Source organism: Phacochoerus africanus, chromosome 7 (genome assembly GCF_016906955.1).
Source record: "Phacochoerus africanus isolate WHEZ1 chromosome 7, ROS_Pafr_v1, whole genome shotgun sequence".
In the NCBI taxonomy this organism is placed as follows: Eukaryota; Metazoa; Chordata; class Mammalia; order Artiodactyla; family Suidae; genus Phacochoerus; species Phacochoerus africanus.
The window spans coordinates 43293696-43313197 of NC_062550.1; the positions used below are offsets into that span (position 1 = coordinate 43293696).

At 36.9% G+C, this 19502-nt stretch overlaps 1 protein-coding gene across 7 annotated transcripts in view; it reads right to left on the minus strand.

Moving 5' to 3' along the window:
- OSBPL8 (oxysterol binding protein like 8) overlaps positions 1–19502 on the minus strand; it is a 173280-nt gene that overhangs the window by 68068 nt on the left and 85710 nt on the right. For 5 of the 7 annotated variants that reach the window (XM_047787235.1, XM_047787228.1, XM_047787233.1 and 2 more), the window contains one exon: positions 18585–18722. In XM_047787235.1, coding sequence (XP_047643191.1) covers positions 18585–18675 — 91 coding nt within the window. In that variant the 5' untranslated portion in view covers positions 18676–18722. The remainder of the gene's footprint in view (positions 1–18584; positions 18723–19502) is intronic. The other 2 variants (XM_047787229.1, XM_047787236.1) reach the window with 1 other exon arrangement.

Here is a 19502-nt window from a genome sequence, read left to right on the forward strand (position 1 = left end):
CCGCTGACTTGGGGACCTGGGTTGACAAGAAGGCCTTGTCAAGCTGTGTCCCCTTTTCGTTCTTAATGAGTTTTATTCCTTTTGCCCCTTAATATTGTCAAAGGTTGGTAACTTTATTAGTGTTTTTGAACAACCAACTTTGTCTTTCCTGATACTTTCAACCATGTCTATTCTCTTACCTTTATTTCCTTCCATTTACTTTGGGTTTATCCTATTATTTTTCTAATTAATTTAAATATTTATCTAATTCATTACTTTTCAGCCTTCTTTCTTGTCAGGTATCAGCATTTTTTAGATTTCCAATTTGGCAATTACAAGGCTTCCTTAGGCAAAGGATGGCTGTCTTTCATCAGTTCTGAAAAGTTCTCAGTATTACCTATTTTAACATTGCCTTTAAACCATGACATTACATTATGAAAATTATCATTCCAAATGATACAGACTTTGTTTGGTCTGGATGGTAGGCAGTTTACGTAGAATCTCTCTGATGGTATCTTGTTACCTCATGTGTTTACTGATGTTTCCACATCCTTGTCAGAATTTGGTATTGTCAATGTTTTGGATTTTATCCATTCTAATATGTGCAAAATGGGATCTTGTTGTTTACTAATGTTTAATTATAGTTCATATGTAATTGTTTTTGACCACGCCTGAGGCACGAGGAAGTTCTCAGGCCAGGGATCAAACCCATGCCACAGCAGTGACCAGAACCCCTGTAGTGATAATGCCAGATCCCTAACCTGCTGTGCCACTCCTATATGTAATTTCTTGAGGCCCTGTGTTTACTTTTTTTATTTTTATTTTTTGCTTTTTAGGGCCATACCTGCAGCATACGGAAGTTCCCAGCCTAGCAGTTGAATCAGCGCTACAGCTACTGGCCTTTCCCACAGCCAAAGAAACACGGAATCTGAGCTGTGCCTGCAACCTACACCACAGCTCACAGCAACACTGGATCACCAACAGGCCAGGAATCAAACCCTCATCCTCATGGATACTAGCCAGATTTTTTTTCTGCCGTGCCAGCAAGGAAAACTCCCAAGACCTGTGTTTAAAATACTCTCCTCTAAAGAGGATCTGTGCCTATTCTTTCAGGCATCTAAGAATACTAATAACACAAGAAGGGAGCTGCTTTTATTTTTGTGACAGAGGTAGTATAAATTCTGATCCCAAGCCTAGATAAGTATGTTTTTGTTTCTGAAGGAAGAATCCTCACTCTTCCCTTATTCTACCTAGAGTCAGGACCAAGACAGGCAAATATACCACTGTCTTCCAATTTTTTTTTTTTTTAAATTAAGTGCTGCCCTGCAGAATTCCTAATTTCAGATGGAGAGATAACAATCCAATTTTCTATCAAAAATGGGCTACAGGCTTTTTCTCCTTTCTCTTGTTAAAACTCAAGCTCTAGACCTTTAGGAATTAACAAGTGCCAGTCAGATATGCTTCAAATGCTGGTTCCAGAGCTCATAACCTCTCCAGATCTCCTCTCTCTTAGCAATTCTGCCCCTCTTACTAATTCCCTTACTTTACTGACCACTAGTCACACTTAAAATACATTTTAAAACACTACATCCAGCATTTTGATGTTCTTATTAGGAGGATTTTCTCTGAACATTTAGTTTGCCATGTTACTAGAAATGAAAGTATAGTTACATGTTTTCATGTTTCCTTATGTTTTCTTACTTTTGTCCCTAAACTTCACAACTACAAATTATACTCTTGAAGGCAAGGGCTGAGAATTTGGTTTGTTCTTTCTTTCTAGTACAGAACTATGAACCAAACAGGCTAAATAAAGGCCAGCTTGACAGAGCAGACCTTTGGAAAATCCTGGAATCCCCAGGTGGTATGTGTCCCTCTGTGACAAACATCCTTCCTTCACCTGGAAAGAGATGAGTCTGCTAAACTTTCACTGTTTCATCCTTAAATAAAATTTAATATATGTTCAAAGTGACGACAACCAAAGAAATGGGAACAAAAATTTCTATGAAACTATTATTTATCTTGTCTCAGAAATTATGCCAATATTACTTGGTAATAAGTTAAATTGATATTTATCTTGCTATCTATTTATGAAAAATACAGAAAGCTTACCTCCACAAGCCTCCAATAAGGAAAGGAAAATTGTGGCAACTCTTTGACCATTATTGCTAAGAGGGAGATCTCAACCTCTCAGACTTTTGAAATAAATGGGGGGTGTGGGGGTGGAGGAGAAATCCCACCAGAAAAGAGCTGAGAAACTAGTGCAGGTAGTTTGACAGTCCTTTCTTATTAAATAAACAGGGGGAGGGGGAAGAAATATATGAATGAGAAAAGCATATGTTAGCTTTTTTAATGTACATCTTACTGCTTTGTTAAAGAAGTAATTAAGAAGGCCTGGCAAGGATAAGACAGAATTTCTCATCTTTGTAAAGATGCTTAAAACAAAGCTGAATTATTCATTCTCACTTTCCAATAAATAATTTCAAAGTACTTCAGTTTCCCCTGCAGGAACAGTTAATGAACATAGAAATTGCAATGCTTCACAAGAGAGATTTAGAAAAATATTTTATTTTTTTAATATTTTATTCTTATTTTGTTAACTTGCCAATCATTATACCCTCTTGCAATATTTAATAGGTACTTTCATAGCTCTATGAAGCAACTACCCAAAAAAAAGGATTAAAAAAATTTTTAAACAGAAAATAACCATGTCTTAAGAAATAACTTCAGAAATCTAACTTATTGAGGGCTCAAAAACGTAGAAGGAAATCAACATAACCTCTACTTTACACTATTTCTAAAGAAAACCACCTACGGCTATAAACCAAAGCACAGAATCTAGGGGAAAAAAAGATAGTGTGTGTGGGGGGTACAAATTCAAGTTTTCCTTCAGGGAAACAATTTTCATGAAATATAACATACATATGAGAGAACACACTTGCTATGTGTATATGGTCTCATGTATATTCAGAATCAATTCTAGAAATGTCTTACCAAGGAAGGAAGAATTGCTTCGGTTCATGGAGGAAACTGACTTCTAGGTCTTCTTTTGTCTACGAACCATTTAATGAAGGTACTCTGCATTAGTCACCTGAGATTATGCCAACGATGTCTAAAACTGTCCCCTAGGGAATCTGGTATAACATCCTCACAATAATAAAGTCTCTGTTAAAGAAAATCCTCCTTTAAAGTTTTTTGTAAAGTTAGAAAGTATTAGCTACAGATCCACAGTGTCATGTTTAATGCTGCCAGAGCATTCAAGGTGAAGGGGTTGGTTTCACAGGTTTAAGAGAATTTATTAAAGGATAAGAGAAATGCAATACTAAGCATAAATATTTTAATGCAAGCTTAGATAAACCAAATATGGCCTAAATTAATTTTGATAAAACTGATAAAAGAGGTAAAACTCTTAATCTTAAAAGTTTTAAAATTTTATTCACTTAAAAATTAGTTTGAAATGGATTCATATAAATTTTGGCAAAGTAACATTTTACATTCTATAATTAAAAGGTGGATTTTTAAAAGTAAAAGTATAAAAACAACTTTTATGACCAACGAATGAAAAGGTAGCTACGAAATAATTATTAGTAACTTATCAAGCTTTGATAACAATTTCAAACATGATCCAGAGGGAATACAGCATCTGTCTGTGAGATGAGCTATAACTTAGTCTCTAGGCTGCATTACCATTGTGCTTACTCAAAAGTACAGGGGAAAGGGAGACAACAGCCTAATTAATTTACAAGTCTTTTCTTTCTTGATAAACAATTGAAATATATTACATTCAAACAAAAGTCAGCATAAAACAAATTTTATCCTATTTAAGAGATCGTAATCACACTTAAAACTATTTTGAAGTAAGCTGGTACTTAGTCTCCAAACAGAGAAAACATCTGGCAAATACACAATATTTGGAATAATCTAAACATATAACAAATAAAAGATTATCTTTTTTTTGGTCTTTCCTAGGGCCGCTCCCACAGGATATGGAGGTTCCCAGGCTAGGGGTCTAATCAGAGCTGTAGCTGCCGGCCTATGCCAGAACCACAGTAAAGCGGGATCTGAGTCACGTCTGCGATGTACACCACAGCTCATGGCAACACTGGATCCTTAACTCACTCAGCAAGGCCAGGGATCGAACCTGCAACCTCATGGTTCCTAGTCGGATTCGTTAACCACTGAACCACAACAGGAACTCCATAAAAGATTATTTTGATGAGTGTGGACTTTAGTTAGGAAAGCCAGAGTATCCCTAATTCCTAAAAAAAAAAAAAAAAGCCTCCTAAAATGATGGAAGGAAACCACACTGCAAAAAATAAAAAAAAAAAACCTTTGACAAAATCCAACACCCATTTCTGATAAAAACCCTTCAGAAAGTGGGCATAAAGGAACCTACCTCAACACAATAAAGGCCATATATGAGAAACCCACAGTGAACATCATTCTCAATGGTGAAAAGATGAAAGAATTCCCACTGAGATCAGGAACAAGACAAGGATGTCCACTCTTGCCGCTACTATTCAACATAGTTTTGGAAGTCCTAGCCACGGCAACCAGAGAAGTAAAAGAAATAAAAGGAATCGAATTGGAAAGGAAAAAGTAAAACTATCACTACTTGCAGATGACATGATACTATACCTAGAGAATCCTAAAGACTCTACCAGAAAACGGTTAGAGCTCATCCATGAATTTGGCAAAGTCACAGGATACAAAATTAATACACGGAAATCGACAGCATTTCTATATACTAACAATGAAAGATCAGAAAGAGAAATGAGGGAAGCAATCCCGTTTCCCATCGCATCCAAAAGAATCAAATACCTAGGAGTAAACCTATCTAAAGAGACAAAAGACCTGTACTCTGAAAACTATAAGACACTGATGAAAGAAATCAAAGATGACACAAATAGATGGAAAGACATACCATGCTCATGGATTGGAAGAGTTAATATTATCAAAATGACTATACTACCTAAGGCAATCTACAGATTCAATGCAATCCCTATCAAATTACCAAGGACATTGTCACACCACTTGAACAAAATATTTTCAAGTTTGTTTGGAAGCACAAAAAAAGACCCAGAATAGCCAAACACATCCTGGAAAAGAAAAATGGAGCTGGAGGAATCAGGTTCCGGGACTTCAGACTATACTTCAAAACCACAGTCATCAAAACCGCATGGTACTGGTACAAAGACAGAAATATAGATCAGTGGAACAGGGTAGAAAGCCCAGAATTAAACCCATGCACCTACAGCCAACTAGTCTATGACAAAGGAGGCAAGAATATACAATGGAGAAAAGACAGCTTGTTTCCCAGTGCTGGGAAAACTGGACAGCCACATGGAAAAGAATGAAATTACAACACTCCCTAACACCATACACAAAAAGAAACTCCAAATGGATTAAAGACCGAGATATAAGACCCGATACTATAAAACTCTTAGAGGGAATCATAGGCCAAACACTCTCTGACATAAATGACAGCAACATCTTCTCAGGTCCACCTCTTAGAGTATTGACAATAAAAACAAAAATAAACAAATGGGACCTAATCAAACTTAAAAGTTTCTGCACAGCAAAGGAAACCCTAAACAAAATAAAAAGACAACCCACAGAATGGGAGAAACTCTTTGCAAGTGAATCAACTGACAAGGGATTAATCTCCAAAATGTATAAACACCTTCTGCAGCTCCATACCAAAAAAACAAACAACTCTATCCAAAAATGGGCAGAAGGCCAAAAAGCCCATGAAAAGATGTTCAACATCACTCATTATTAGAGAAAGGCAAATCAAAACCACTCTGAGGTACCACCTTACACCAGCCAGAATGGCCATCATCCAAAAGTCTACAAACAGTAAGTGCTGGAGAGGGTGTGGAGAAAAAGGAACACTAGTACACTGTTGGTGGGATTGTAAATTGGTGCAACCACTGTGGAAAGCAGTATGGAGATTCCTTAGAAACCTAAACATAGAACTACCATTTGATCCAGCAATCCCACTCCTGGGCATCTATCCAGAGAAAACCATGACTCCCAAAGACACATGTACTCTGATGTTCACTGCAGCACTATTTTCAATAGCCAAGACATGGAAACAACCTAAATGCCCATGGACAGAGGAGTGGATCAAGAAGAAATGGTACATATACACAATAGAATATGACTCAGCCATTAAAAGGAAAGAAATAATGCCATTTTTAGCAACATGGATGGACCTAGAAATTATCATGCTGAGTGAAGTCAGTCACACAATGAGACACCAAGATCAAATGCTTTCACTGACATGTGGAATCTGAAAAAAGGACAGAATGAACTTCTTTGCAGAACAGATACTGACTCACAGACTTTGAAAAACTTATGGTTCAAGGGTGAGGGGATGCGCTGGGGTTGTGGGATGGAAATCCTATAAAATTGGATTGTTATGATCATTGTACAACTATAAATGTAATAAATTCATTACATATAAATGTAATAAAAAATTAAGACTAGTTTTTAAGAGAAAGTGACTAAGTTAAATTGTTACGAATCAATATGTATAAAGGAGAATCAGCCAGGAAACAGGACCAATGAAAATCTGCCATTCTAAAGCACTAGCAAAACACAAATTTCTAACACCATTATGTATAGAAAAAGAAAATACCTAATCTGGGAGTTCCCTGGTGGTTCAGTGGGTTAAGGATCTGGCACTGTCACTCCTGTGGCTCTGTTTACAGCTGTGGTATGAGTTCAGTCTCTGGCCAGGGAACTTGCACATGCCGTAGGCATGGCCCCCCAAAATTACATAGTGGAACAGTTAAGACTATGGGCACTGACAGTCCTGAATTTGAAACCTGCCTCTGGCATTTATGAGTTTTGTGAATTTCAACAAATTTTCTTAACATCTCTAATACTCAACTGTTCCCTTGTAAAGCAGACATAGTAACTATGCCTAAGTCTCCTAGGTCTTATGGGGTTGTTTCAAAAGTTAAATACAATTTTGCATATAAAACGTTTATCATAATAGCCAAACTCAGTAAGTGCTCAATAAATGGTAGCTATTAGTATGATTCCAGCGAATAGCACCAAAACAAATGCCAATTTAAAATAAATAAATGAATGAATCTATCTTGATGGTCATCTACTCTCCTTAGCAAATGCAGAAACAATGTTATATGTGAGGTTCATGTTAGAGAAGGGGCTTCTAGCACATGAAGATCACTTCCAAAATTGCATTTATTTATTCAAAAATGAGCCTATAAGCTCACAATGGCAAGGACCAGCACATAGTAAGGGCTCAGTAAAGACATTTTGTTTACTTACTCAACACCAAAGTACCTACTATGTTCCATGTACAATGCTAGGCATGGGGGAATATTAAAAACAAAAAAACAAAAAAACGAAAAAACAAATTCTTCCCTGAGGCGCTAAGACATTTATTTGATCTCTACATTTTACACTAACCTTCAATTATTTTATCAATTCAGTATTCATCTGTAAGAGAGTCCTTGCCCCCACAGCCTCTTATATGCCTCTAAGCTGTTCACTGATTCTGACATTTCCTCCTATAGATCCTACCCCCTCCACCAAAGTAGTTTACCAAATTTATCCATTAAAGCTCCACTCCCTTGCAGAACCCCACACTCACTCTGCCATCATGCTTTTATTGCATATACCTAGCAAAGCCTAACACTACTGAAAAAAATCCCATACTAGGCCAGACTGATACTAACCTAAACACTAGTTGACAATTCTATTACTGTGGTTGTTCCACTTTCTAGCTCTATTTCTAGTCCAGTAAACCCCTAAATTTTCTGGACCTCACCTCTGCTGCCTTCTTCAAGAACTGCCCTATTAATTAATTCTCCTGTCTTTCTCCTATAGTATTTCTCTCTGTTGACCTTGTCCTGTTAATCTTTGAAATGTCCAAGTACTCATCTTAATACAAATCTTTTTGTTTCATGTTCTTTCTCTCTCTACCCTACACTTTCTTTCCCTCCAAAGGCATAATTCCTAAGAGTTTGATATTCTAACTGCCCCCAATTCCTTTCTTTCTTGCTCCTCATTCTACTGCCATCTAGCTTTATCACTGTCTCCAAAACTTATCAGCAAAGATATCTTGTCAATGGATAATTTTCCAGCTGTTTTAATTGGCCTTTTTGAGTTGTACATAAAACTGGATGTCACTTTCTTTCCCTCATAAAATCCCATTTCATTCGTCTAGGATATAACATTCCTTTACAAATCTTCTTTGCTAATCCCTTCCCCACCAGATCCTTAAATGCTGACATTTCCTAAGACTCTATTCCAACTCCCTTCTTTTCCCAAGACACAATTCTTTCCAAACTTTTCACAACTCATAATGAGAAATATATTTTACATCGTTATTAAGTGTGTGTGTGTGTACGTATGGATATCAGGTAACATTTTCACATAACAGATTAAGTGAGCTTTGAAATTTTGATCTTATTCTATTTCATTTTTTTAAAAAAAACCTTATTGTCTGAGAATCACTAAACCAATCTACATGACGTGTCTTCAATTACTGCATTTATGCTAATGACTTCCAAATCTACATTTCCAGTGGATAAGTGTCTTCTAAATTCCAAATCTGTAAAGTCAATTTCCTCCTTAACAACTCCACATGGATAACTCTAAAGTCCTTCAAACTCACCATGTCCAGTTGGGGTTCTCAAGCAACTTTCCCCCAGTCTTCCTCCATGGTTCCCTATCTTGGATTACCTGTTGTACTAGCTTCTCAAGTAAAATATCTAGGAGTCATTGCTTAGTCCACCCTCTCTTTTCCCACTGTCAACTCCCACTCAAACAATCACTAACCCCTGAGAAATTTTCCTCTATATGTTTCTCCACTTTTTTTCCCCACCACTGTCACTTTTATTCAGGCTGTTCTCACCTCACCTAGACAGTACAGTCTAGTAATAGAAGTCTCTCGTATACTGTAGCCTTCCAAATTTATCAATGCAATTCTAATCATTCTGTGTTTCCTACTGTTACAGTTATCTATTGCTCTGCAATCAACTACTCAAAACTTAGTAGTTTAAAACACTAAAATTATTTCCTCATAATTCTACAATTTAGGCAAGGATGTCTGGTCCTTTAGCTGGGTGACTAGAACAGCTGGGGGCTGCCCAATTTTGGCTTTCACATAGCATGGTACATGAGACTTTCAGGAGTTCCTTTTGTGGCTCAGTGGAAATGAACCCAAATAGTACCCATGAGGATGTGGGTTTGATCCCTGGCCCTGTTCCATGGGTTAAGGAGCCAGCGTTGCCTCAAGCTATGGTGCAGGTGCAGACACAGCTCGGATCTGGCATTGCTGTGGCTGTGGTGCCACACTTACAGCCCTAGGGGAAGAAAAAAAGCTATCTATGAAACTTCTATATGGCAACTGGCTTCCTCCAATATGTTAAAGCAGAAGTCACCAGATAATTTTAATGCCTAGTCTCAAAAATCCTAAAATGTCACTTTTACCACATTCTATTGGCCACAGCAAACAGATTGGCCAACAGATATGGCCAGCACAGACTAAATGGAAGTAGGGGTGGAAGAGGGGTGGACTTCATTTCTTGATGGGCAAACTGTAAGGACACATAGAAAAAGAGCACGTGAGATGAACTGTTGCAGTCCTCTTTGAAAATGAAACATAGCACATTTTGGCTAATTCACATTCCTTCCACATGCCAAATATACTCAATGCCTTCTCCCTAATCAAAATGTCATCCTATTACAGCATTGGCTGTAAGGCCAGGATCTTACTATCTAAATTAGGTTCAAGTGCAAATGTATTCCTTGGGGTTTAGTTCCTTAAGTATGGCTCCTTAGATACAGCTCTTCTCAAGCCAAAATTTTATCACCTCAAAAGGTAGCTTATCTGAAGCCAGGGATAGAACTGCAATAGATACTTGAGTTTAGAAGATATAGGGAATAGGGAGTTACACAGCAGGCGCGTAATAGTACCAGAGCAATTGTGAAATGTGTCATCAGTAACTTGACTAGAACACAGTTCTGCTCCCTGAAAATAGTCCTCTGTGGCTCTTTGCTTATCCTCTGGGCTCCCTGCTCCATCTTCTGAATCACTCTACCTATTTCATAAGAAATGGTCCATGTTTGCAACAGTGCGGCTTTCTTAGCCTGCTTCCAACCCATGCAAGACTTGGATTCCCCACACATATAAAAGTTCCTTGTAGTTGAACTATGTCTATCATTTTCTGTCTAAGCTGGTAGTACTTTGATTAATACCACTCTTGTAAAAACTCTGAATTTCCTATGGATTTTATTGGAAATAACTCCATTAAACAAATACCACATCCACAAATCTCTGAGACAGGCCACTCTTCTTTGGGCTGTCATTGTACTGTGGTACAGCCAACTTAAGAGCACTGAAGCTCTTTGGATTAGCTGAGACTTTTTTTTTTTGTCTTTTTGCCTTTTCTAGGGCTGCTCCCACGGCACACGGAGGTTCGCAGGCTAGGGGTCGAATCGGAGCCGTAGCCGCTGGCCTTCACCACAGCAATTGGAGATCCAAGCCGCATCTGCGACCTATACCATAGTTCACGGCAACACTGGATCCTTAACCCACTGAGCAAGGCCAGGGATTGGACCCACAACCTCATGGTTCCTAGTCAGATTCTTTAACCACTGAGCCACGACAGGAACTCCAGCTGAGACATTCTTAAAAGGTATGTCTTTAAGATACTTTGAAGCACTTTTGTCTAGCTGAAAGGCTCTAGGAGGCATTGTCTTAAATCTTCCTGAGGTCTCAACCAAAAAAATCTTACTGAAGCACTTTTGATCTGATTCCTTATCCTGAGACCATTTTTTATCGACAGCATTCTGAGATTTAAGAAGGATTTAAATAGGCAAAGGGAAGGGAAAGGACATTCTACAATGGAGAATCTGAATCAATAAAAGCAGTCTTGTGGGGAACAGGGAAGAAAGCTGGGTTCATGATGAGGGGAAACACAAAATGAAATTGGAAAGGTAGAATAAAATCAGAAATGCTAAGAGCCCTGACTATGAGATTGAAATCTGTAATTTATGTTCATTATTGCTGGTTTGTTCACTGATCGAAATGTTGCTACATTAGATACACTTGGATGACTCTAAGTACACAGCCTAACCCTGGAGATTTTAAAAGGTTGGAGTAGAATTTATTTCTAAGTAAAGAAAGCTCCCAGGTGATTCTCAAGCACAGCCAGACTCAGGAACCACTGCTCTAGGCAACAGTCAGTTGTTAACTTTTTTTTTTTTTTTTTTAATTTATAGCTGCACCCATGGCATATGGAAGTTTCTGGGCCAGGGATCAAATCTGGGCCACAACTGTGAACTATGCCACAACTACAGCAATGCTGGATGCTTAACCTACTGTGCCACAATGGGAACTCCAGCTGTTGACTATTTGAGAACGGGAGTATTGTAAATGCAGATACCTAATGAAGTTTTCTGTTACAAGACTGAATAATAAAAATTACTTGTATTTCCATATGTAATTTTCTATTTCTCTTTATTTATGTCATTTCCTTCAGAGTCCTACTTCATATGACCAATGTATTCTCTGGTCCTATACATCTATAAGAACCCTAACACAATCACAGCTTTACATGTAATAATAAAGATGAGCCCAGTACATTGAAAGACTAGGTCCTTAGAGAACCTAGTTAGGATAATGCGGTACTACATAATGTAGGTATGGAATAATAAGGACTTGACCTAAGATGATGATAGTTAGGAAGGGAAATGAAAACCAGAATCTGGAACTTCTGAACTTTAACACTTCTATAGAAATCACAAAAAATATCCTTGCAACTTTAGAGTAAACAAAGATTTCTTTAATAGAAGTGGCGTGGGGTGGGGGGAAAGAGCTTGAATTATAGCAAAAAATTGAATCGATAAATTGGATTTCACCAAAATTAAAAACATCTATTCTTGAAAGAAATCACTTAGATGGTGCACCAAGACTACAAGAAAATACAGCATATAGGAGTTCCCGCTGTGGCGCAGTGGAAACCAATCTGACTAGGAACCATGATGTTGCAGGTTTGATCCCTGGCCTCGCTCAGTGGGTTAAGGATCTGGTGTTGTTGTGAGCAGTGTGTACGTTGCAGATGCAGCTCAGATCTGGTGTTGCTGCGGCTGTGGCGTAGGCTTGGCGGCTACAGCTCCGATTAGACTCCTAGCCTGGAAACCTCCATATGCTGTGGGTGTGGCCCTAAAAAGACCAAAAAAAAAAGAAAGGAAAATACAACATATACAGCTAGCAAAGGATGATACTGAAATACATTAAAAACACTTAAAAGTCAATAGTAAGACCAGTCAATTTTTCGAATGGGTAAAAAAATGGCAATAAGCATATGAAAAGATGCTGACCATGATTAGTCATTAGAGGGAATGGAAATTAAGACCACAATATTATACTACTGTATACCCATTATAAAGTCTAAAATAAAAAAGATCAAGGATATAGAGCAACTGAAATGCTCATACATTGCTGACAGAAATGTGAAATGGTATATCTACTTTGGAAAATAGTTTGGTCATTTCTTATAAAGTAAAACATACATCATCATCATCATTCTACAACTGCACTCCTAGATAGTACTCAAAAGAAAAAAAAAAAAAAACCCTCCACATAAAGCACTGTACATATAATGGAGTTTTATCAAAAGACATAGAAGCCAGAGTTAAAGTTTGGAAATTTTAAGCCTCAAAAAAATCTATGACTGAATTGACTAAAACTTGAAAATTATGAATGGAATCATATCTAGGTTCAAATTCTAGCTCTATCACATACTGTGTAAACTTGGACAAGGAAACTACTCTTACTAACTGCTCAGTTTCCTCATTTGTGAAACAGGGAGAATGATTTATGTCCATAAGGTTCTTTTAAGAATTCCAGGAGCTAATACATGTAAAAAGCACTTAAGAGATGTGGGGAACTTTAAATGTTAGTCATTAATACTATCAATAACTTTTTGGAACTTTAATTCTTTCCGTTCAATAGTTGAAATACAAGAGCACTTGAGTTGTGGTAGACCTATCAAAGAGTTTTTCTAGATATTTGCTAATCTTATTTTCTTCATAACCAAGGGTTAATGGGCTTATCCTATTTCAAACACACCTCTGACACCTAAAAACTATGATATGTAATTTCAGGAGGTGAACCAGAGGAGTTATTACACATTACAAAAACCTAAAAGGTTGACTTTAACAAGGGAGTATTCAACATGTAATTCACTCTACAAATATTAAATTACCCATAACCCAAGAACATGTAGGTGTAAATCAAGATATAACTAACATTATAGCCACTGTAAATGCAAAAAATCAGAGGTTATACATGGTTATCCATGCCAAAGGAATTTCCAAATGAGCCTCAATAAGATGCTAAAAAGTATAGGGTGGAAATATCAGCCTTCAATTCAAACACAATCATTTATTTAAAATACTACTAGTTTGGGAACTTCCATATGCTGCAGGTGTGTCCCTAAAAAGGCAATAAATAAAATAAAATAAAATATTACTAGTAATAATTGTCGTGGTGGTTATTATGTTATTATTATTATTAATCAGCTATAAAAGAGTGGTTATTATTTACCAGGATTTGTTCTAAGGTTTTTATATGTATTAAACTCATTTTAAGCCTTATAAAATTCTTATGTGCTAGACAGATACTATTATCTTCAGTTTACCAATGACTGAAACATAATGAATATAGTAAAACACGGGGTGGAGTTCCCATGATGGCTCAGCAGTAAATGAACCCAACTAGTTATCATGAGGATGTGGATTCGACCCCTGGCCTCTCTCAGTAGGGGTTAGAGGATTCAGTGTTGCTGTGAGCTGTAGTACAGGTCACAGAGGTGGCTCATATCCCTTGTTGCTATGGTTGTGGCATAGGCTTGTGCCTACAGCTCTGATTCGACCCCTCACCTGGGAACTTCCATATGCTGAGGGGACTTTAAAAAAAAAAAAAAACATGAGTTCTTTATGATATTAAAAAAATTTTAAGCCAAAAAACTTATTTGTCATCACTGGAAGTAGACGTTGTATCTTACTTTTTTTTTTTTTTTTTTTAATGGTCACACCTGCAGCCTATGAAAGTTCCCAGGCCAGGGACTAAGTCTGAGCTGCAGCTGTGATACAAGCTGCAGCTGTGGCAATGCTGGCCTGGGGATTGAACCCATACCTCTGCAGCAACCCAAGCCACTGCGGTTGGATCCTTAACCTGCTGTGCTATGGCAGGAACTCCTATGTTGTATCTTTAATCTAAAAACTAGTAGTTAGGAGATGGAGTTCCCATTGTGGCTCAGTGGGTTAAGGATCCGATGTTGTCTATGTGAGGATGCGGATTGGATCCCAGGCCTCACTCAGTGCATTAAGGATCTGGCATTGCTGCAAGCTTTGGTGTAGGTTGCTGATGCGCCTCAGATCTGGTGTTGCTGTGGTTGTGGAGTAGGCCTCAGCTGCAGCGGATTCAACCCCTTCCATATGCTGCAGGTGCAACCGTAAAAATAAAAAATAAAAATAAAGGATTTAAGAGCAATAACCATTTTATCCTAACTTTCCTACAGGAACTATATTTCAGTGTTTACTAAGTAACCTTAGGACAATTAAAATTTTCTTTTCTTTCTTACAGAAAAACTTAAGTAACAAATGTAAAAAGAATGACAGAATTAGAAAATCACCGTTTTCCAATCCCTAATGTTATAATTGATTCAATGATCATCAAAGGCTCTTCTATCTTTAGATGAAAAGTTGATGGAGAACAGAGTTATTTACTAGGTGCTAACTATATTTTACTTTCATGTTATGAGGGGAGAAAAGATGCAACTTTAAATGAAGAGGATCAGGCTATCACCAGCTGAATTTACTTATTAGTCTCACATCACTAATAGTGGGACAATGATATATAAAACGAACTCTCATATGAGGCAGCATGAAATGGTACACAGCCTCTACAAAACAATCTTGCCAAAATGTTCAACTTGAATGTAATTAAGCCTATGCATTTAACTTCCAGTTCACAGAAAATACAGAAAACAGGGAAACAGATTACAATACTGCAAGGAGCCAAACAAATCCAAAAAGTCAAACACTCTATAGGGACACTGACCTAGTTTCTTAAAAAAGTCAAAGGTACAAGAGAAAATGAGAGTAAACAAGGAGACTTTTTGGAATTAAAGGCGATATAATGACAAAATCAAATGCAATGTATGAACTTTTCTTGGATCTTGGTTTTAACAAGCCTATTGCAAAGACTTAGGGACAACAAGGGGAATTTAAATATAGTTAGTTCATATTAAATAATTATCATTAATTTTGTTAGATCTGATAAAGGTTTTATTGTTATTTTAGATGTTTTATTCTCTTAATTTGTAGAGATGGGTTAAATATTTGGAGTACAACATCATGAGGTCTATGATTTACTCCAAATATTCCAGTCCCAGCCCAAATAAATAACATTTTTAAAGAGTTAATAATTTCTTAAATCTACCTGATGAGTATATGTGTTTACTGTACTATTTTCTCAAATCCTTTTTTGCTTGAAAATGTTTATGACATATAAGCTTCATCCTTTCAGAATTTTACCTTAATGAGGCTTCTTTATACCAATGTGTGCAATATATCCATTTTCAAGCTTCAAAAAAAGCATCTGACAACAGAAATGCTCTCTCTGAAAATACGTTCAACAACTAAGCAATAAATTTTAACATAGTAATAATTGTTTTTATCTTGTTATATAAAGTTTTTCTAATTCCAATAATACTATATAAAAATATTTCCATCTAACACTTGACTATAAAAGCATTTTCCACTGGAATAAATTAGAAAATGATCATGCAACTTACCATTTACAATTAGTCATTTAAAAAGAATTAACTAAAGGCTACTTTTAAGAGATGATTCATAAATTAACACCACCAAAATCTGACTAATTATACAAACAGTATAACATAATAGATAAGACTCTAAATTTTTAAAAATACTCGATAACCTAAGTACATATTAGCTTTCTTTTTTCTTTCTTTCTTTTTTTTCTTTAATCTTTTGTCTTTTTAGGGCCACACCTGCAGCATATGGAAGTTCCCAGGTTAGGGGTTGAATCAGACCTGTAGCTGCTGGCCTATGCCACAGCCACAGCAGTGCTAGATCTGAGCCACATCTGCGACCTATAGCATAGCTCATGGCAATGCCAGATCCTAAACCAAATGAGCTAAGGCCAGGGACTGAACCTATATCCTCATGGATACTAGTTGAGTTCATTACCACTGAGTCACGACAGGAACTCCCATATTAGTTTTCAAACACCAAATTTAAGTTCTCAGCTTTAAAAGCAGAAGTCTTTCCACCACAGCTATCACAGCTCTCCTATGGAAAAGTTCAGAGCATTTGACTAAATAAATTTTAGCAAAGAAGCAAAATCTAATATACAAAACTTATCAATTAGGAATTAGGAATTTCATAATCCCTGGAAGTCCCCAAGACTATTTTAGAGAATCTGCAAGGTCAAAATTAGTTTCCTAATACTTTTTCATTGTGTTGACATTTTCACTGATAGTACAAAAGCAATGCTGGGGAAAAACTGCTGACACTTTAGCACATATCAAGTCAGAGTCATCAAATTGTTAACAGCAGTCACTGATTTCTTCAATGCCATGTACAAATGTTCCATTTACAAATGTTCTTAATAAAGCAATAAATATATCCTACTGTATAGCACAGGGAACTATATCCAATCTCTTGTGATAGAATATGATCAAAGAAAACATGGAGGAAAAGAATGTACATATGTACAACTGGGTCACTTTGCTGCACAGCAGAAATTAACATTGTAAATCAATGGTTAATTTTTAAAAAAGCAATAAAGCTAGACATAAATTAAAGAAATTTGCAAAAACTGTAAAATAGTGGCTCTCAGGAGTTCCCAATGTGGCTCAGCAGAAACGAAATCTGACTAGCATCCACAAGGACGCAGGTTTGATCCTTGGCCTTGCTCCGTGGATTGAGGATCCGGTACTGCCGTGAGCTGTGGTGTAGGCCAGACGAGGCTCAGAGCTGGTGTTGCTGTGGCGTAGGCCAGCAGCTACAGCTCCAATTGGACCCCTAGCCTGGGAATCTCCATACGCCATGGGAGAAAGTGCCACTAAAAAGTCAAAACAAACAAACAAAAAAACAGTGGCTCTCAGCCAGAGATAATATTTTCCTATAAGGAATATTAGCCAAAGTCTAGAGATATTTCTAGTTGTCACAATCAGGAAAAATGGTCTTGGCATCCAGTGGGTAGAGGCCAAAGATGCTAAATATCCTACAAAGCAAGGGATAGCTCCCTTCGACAAAAAATTATTCAGCCCAAAATGTCAAAAGGGCCAAGGCTTAGGAACTCTGAGGGAAAAGAATACCACTCTGCTCCTTCTTATTCAACTTTTTTTGGGAGGGAGAACATAGTTATTTTTCATAAAAATATGTTATTCATACTAACCTGTGATACGTTTGTATTATAATTTTAAATGAACTAAGAGTAAACATTTTTACAAATTATTATGTATAAAATAAGCTACAAGGATATATTATGTAACACAGGGAATGTAGTCAATATTTTATAATAACTGTAAATGAAGTATGAAAATTGTTAATCACTATATCGTACACTCGTAACATATATAATATTATACATCAACACACTTCAATAAAAATAAGAATAAAGATTTTTTTCCTTTTGGCTAGTCCATGGCATATGGAGTTCCCAGGACAGGGATCAGATCTGAGCCACAGCTGCAACTTATGCCACAGCTGCAGCAACACTGGATCCTTTAACCCACTCTGCTGGGCCAGGGATCAAACCTGTATCCTGGCACTGTAGACATGACGCTGATCCCATTGTACCACAGCAGGAACTCCAGAATAAACTTTTTTTTTAGTCTTAGTTTTAAGTTTAATGTCTTAGTCTTAATTTATAATATAGTAAGTATCCAAAGGTTAACTAACCCACATAAACAAAAAGTTCTGGAGTTCCCGCTGTGGTTCAGCAGGTTAAGAATCTGACTAGTATCCATGAGGATGCAGGTTCGATCCCTGGCCTTGCTCAGTGGGTTAAGGATCTAGAGTTGGCTTGAGCTGAGGTGAATGTCACAGATGTGGCTCAGATCTGGTGTTACCATGGCTGTGGCTTGGGCATAGGCCAGCACCTGCAGCTCTGATTCAACCCCTAGCCCAGGAATTTCCATATGCCACAGGTGCAGCTATAAAAAGGAAAAACAAAAACAAACAAAAAAACCTCAAAAGTTCTCTGGGGTCTACAGTAATTTTTGACAGAATGAAGATGAGTCCTGAGACCAAAAAGTCTGAGAATCCCTGAATTAGAACAATGTCATAACTAACCAAGTAAGTTGGAAAACATAAGAACTCTTAAGGAAAATGTACTCATTCTAAGAGTTTTATGGATCACCAAAACAAAACAAAACTAAAATCTCCAAAAAAAACAAATAGTTAAAAAGAAAAAAGTTATGATAGATCCCAAAATGTCATTTTTTTTTCCTGTAAAACAAAACCAAAACCAAAACACTACCATAAACAACAATAAAAAAAACATTAAAAGCACAACCCCTTACCTTGGGTATGAGGACTTGCTGGACTAAATGATGGCTGATACAAGTCTTTGGTTGGTGTTGGAAAAGCTTCTTTCCCTTGGCGCTGACTCATCTTTCCTGGTGTCAGGTGTTGAGTATCCTCACTGTTTGCTACCACAGCTCAAAAAAAGAAAGGGAAAAACAATTAGTACTTAAGTCATAGATTTACATAATGGTATAGTTAATAATATGGTTATATTCATTTTACCAACTCAATACTTTATTACTGTCACTGCTTCATTTTATTTTTAGGTTTCTGTCAATTTAAAAGGAATTTATAGGTCTGAGTCAAAGTATACAAATTATAGACCTCGTCAAAATGAAAGTACATGTTCTCATAATGAAAGGTACTTTGAGGTTTCCTGTTGACTTTTCACTATTATTTACTCCATATATTTGCCAACAGAGCAATAAGCAAAAGATGATGTCATTTCACAGAAGAAATATAAATGGTCAATAACCTTATGAAAAGATACTCAACCTCATCAGTACTCAGAAAAAATACAAATTAACAGTACTAGAATTTCTACTCTAATTTCTAATTTTCACAGAAAGTAGGCTATGATTCTTGTTTTAGAAATGGGAAAACCTGAGGTTCAGAGATTGCCTTGCCTAAGTTATTCTTAGAGGTAAGAATCTAACTCAGGACCATTTGGTTCCAAAGCCTGGTCTCTTAAAAGCTTGCTAAATAGTTTTTAAGGGTGCTATTCATCCATGTGGCCAAGCTACTAGTAGAGGAGAACAATGTCCAGTTTCAAAGAGGACAGAAAAGAGAAAAACACTAAACACAGAAGTAGCACAAATCGTGACAAGTCCTCAGTGCCATAGGATCTCCATCCTTTCATTTTATATGTCTGTGCTTTCAGTCTACAAAGACTTTAGTTTTACCTTCGGGGAGAA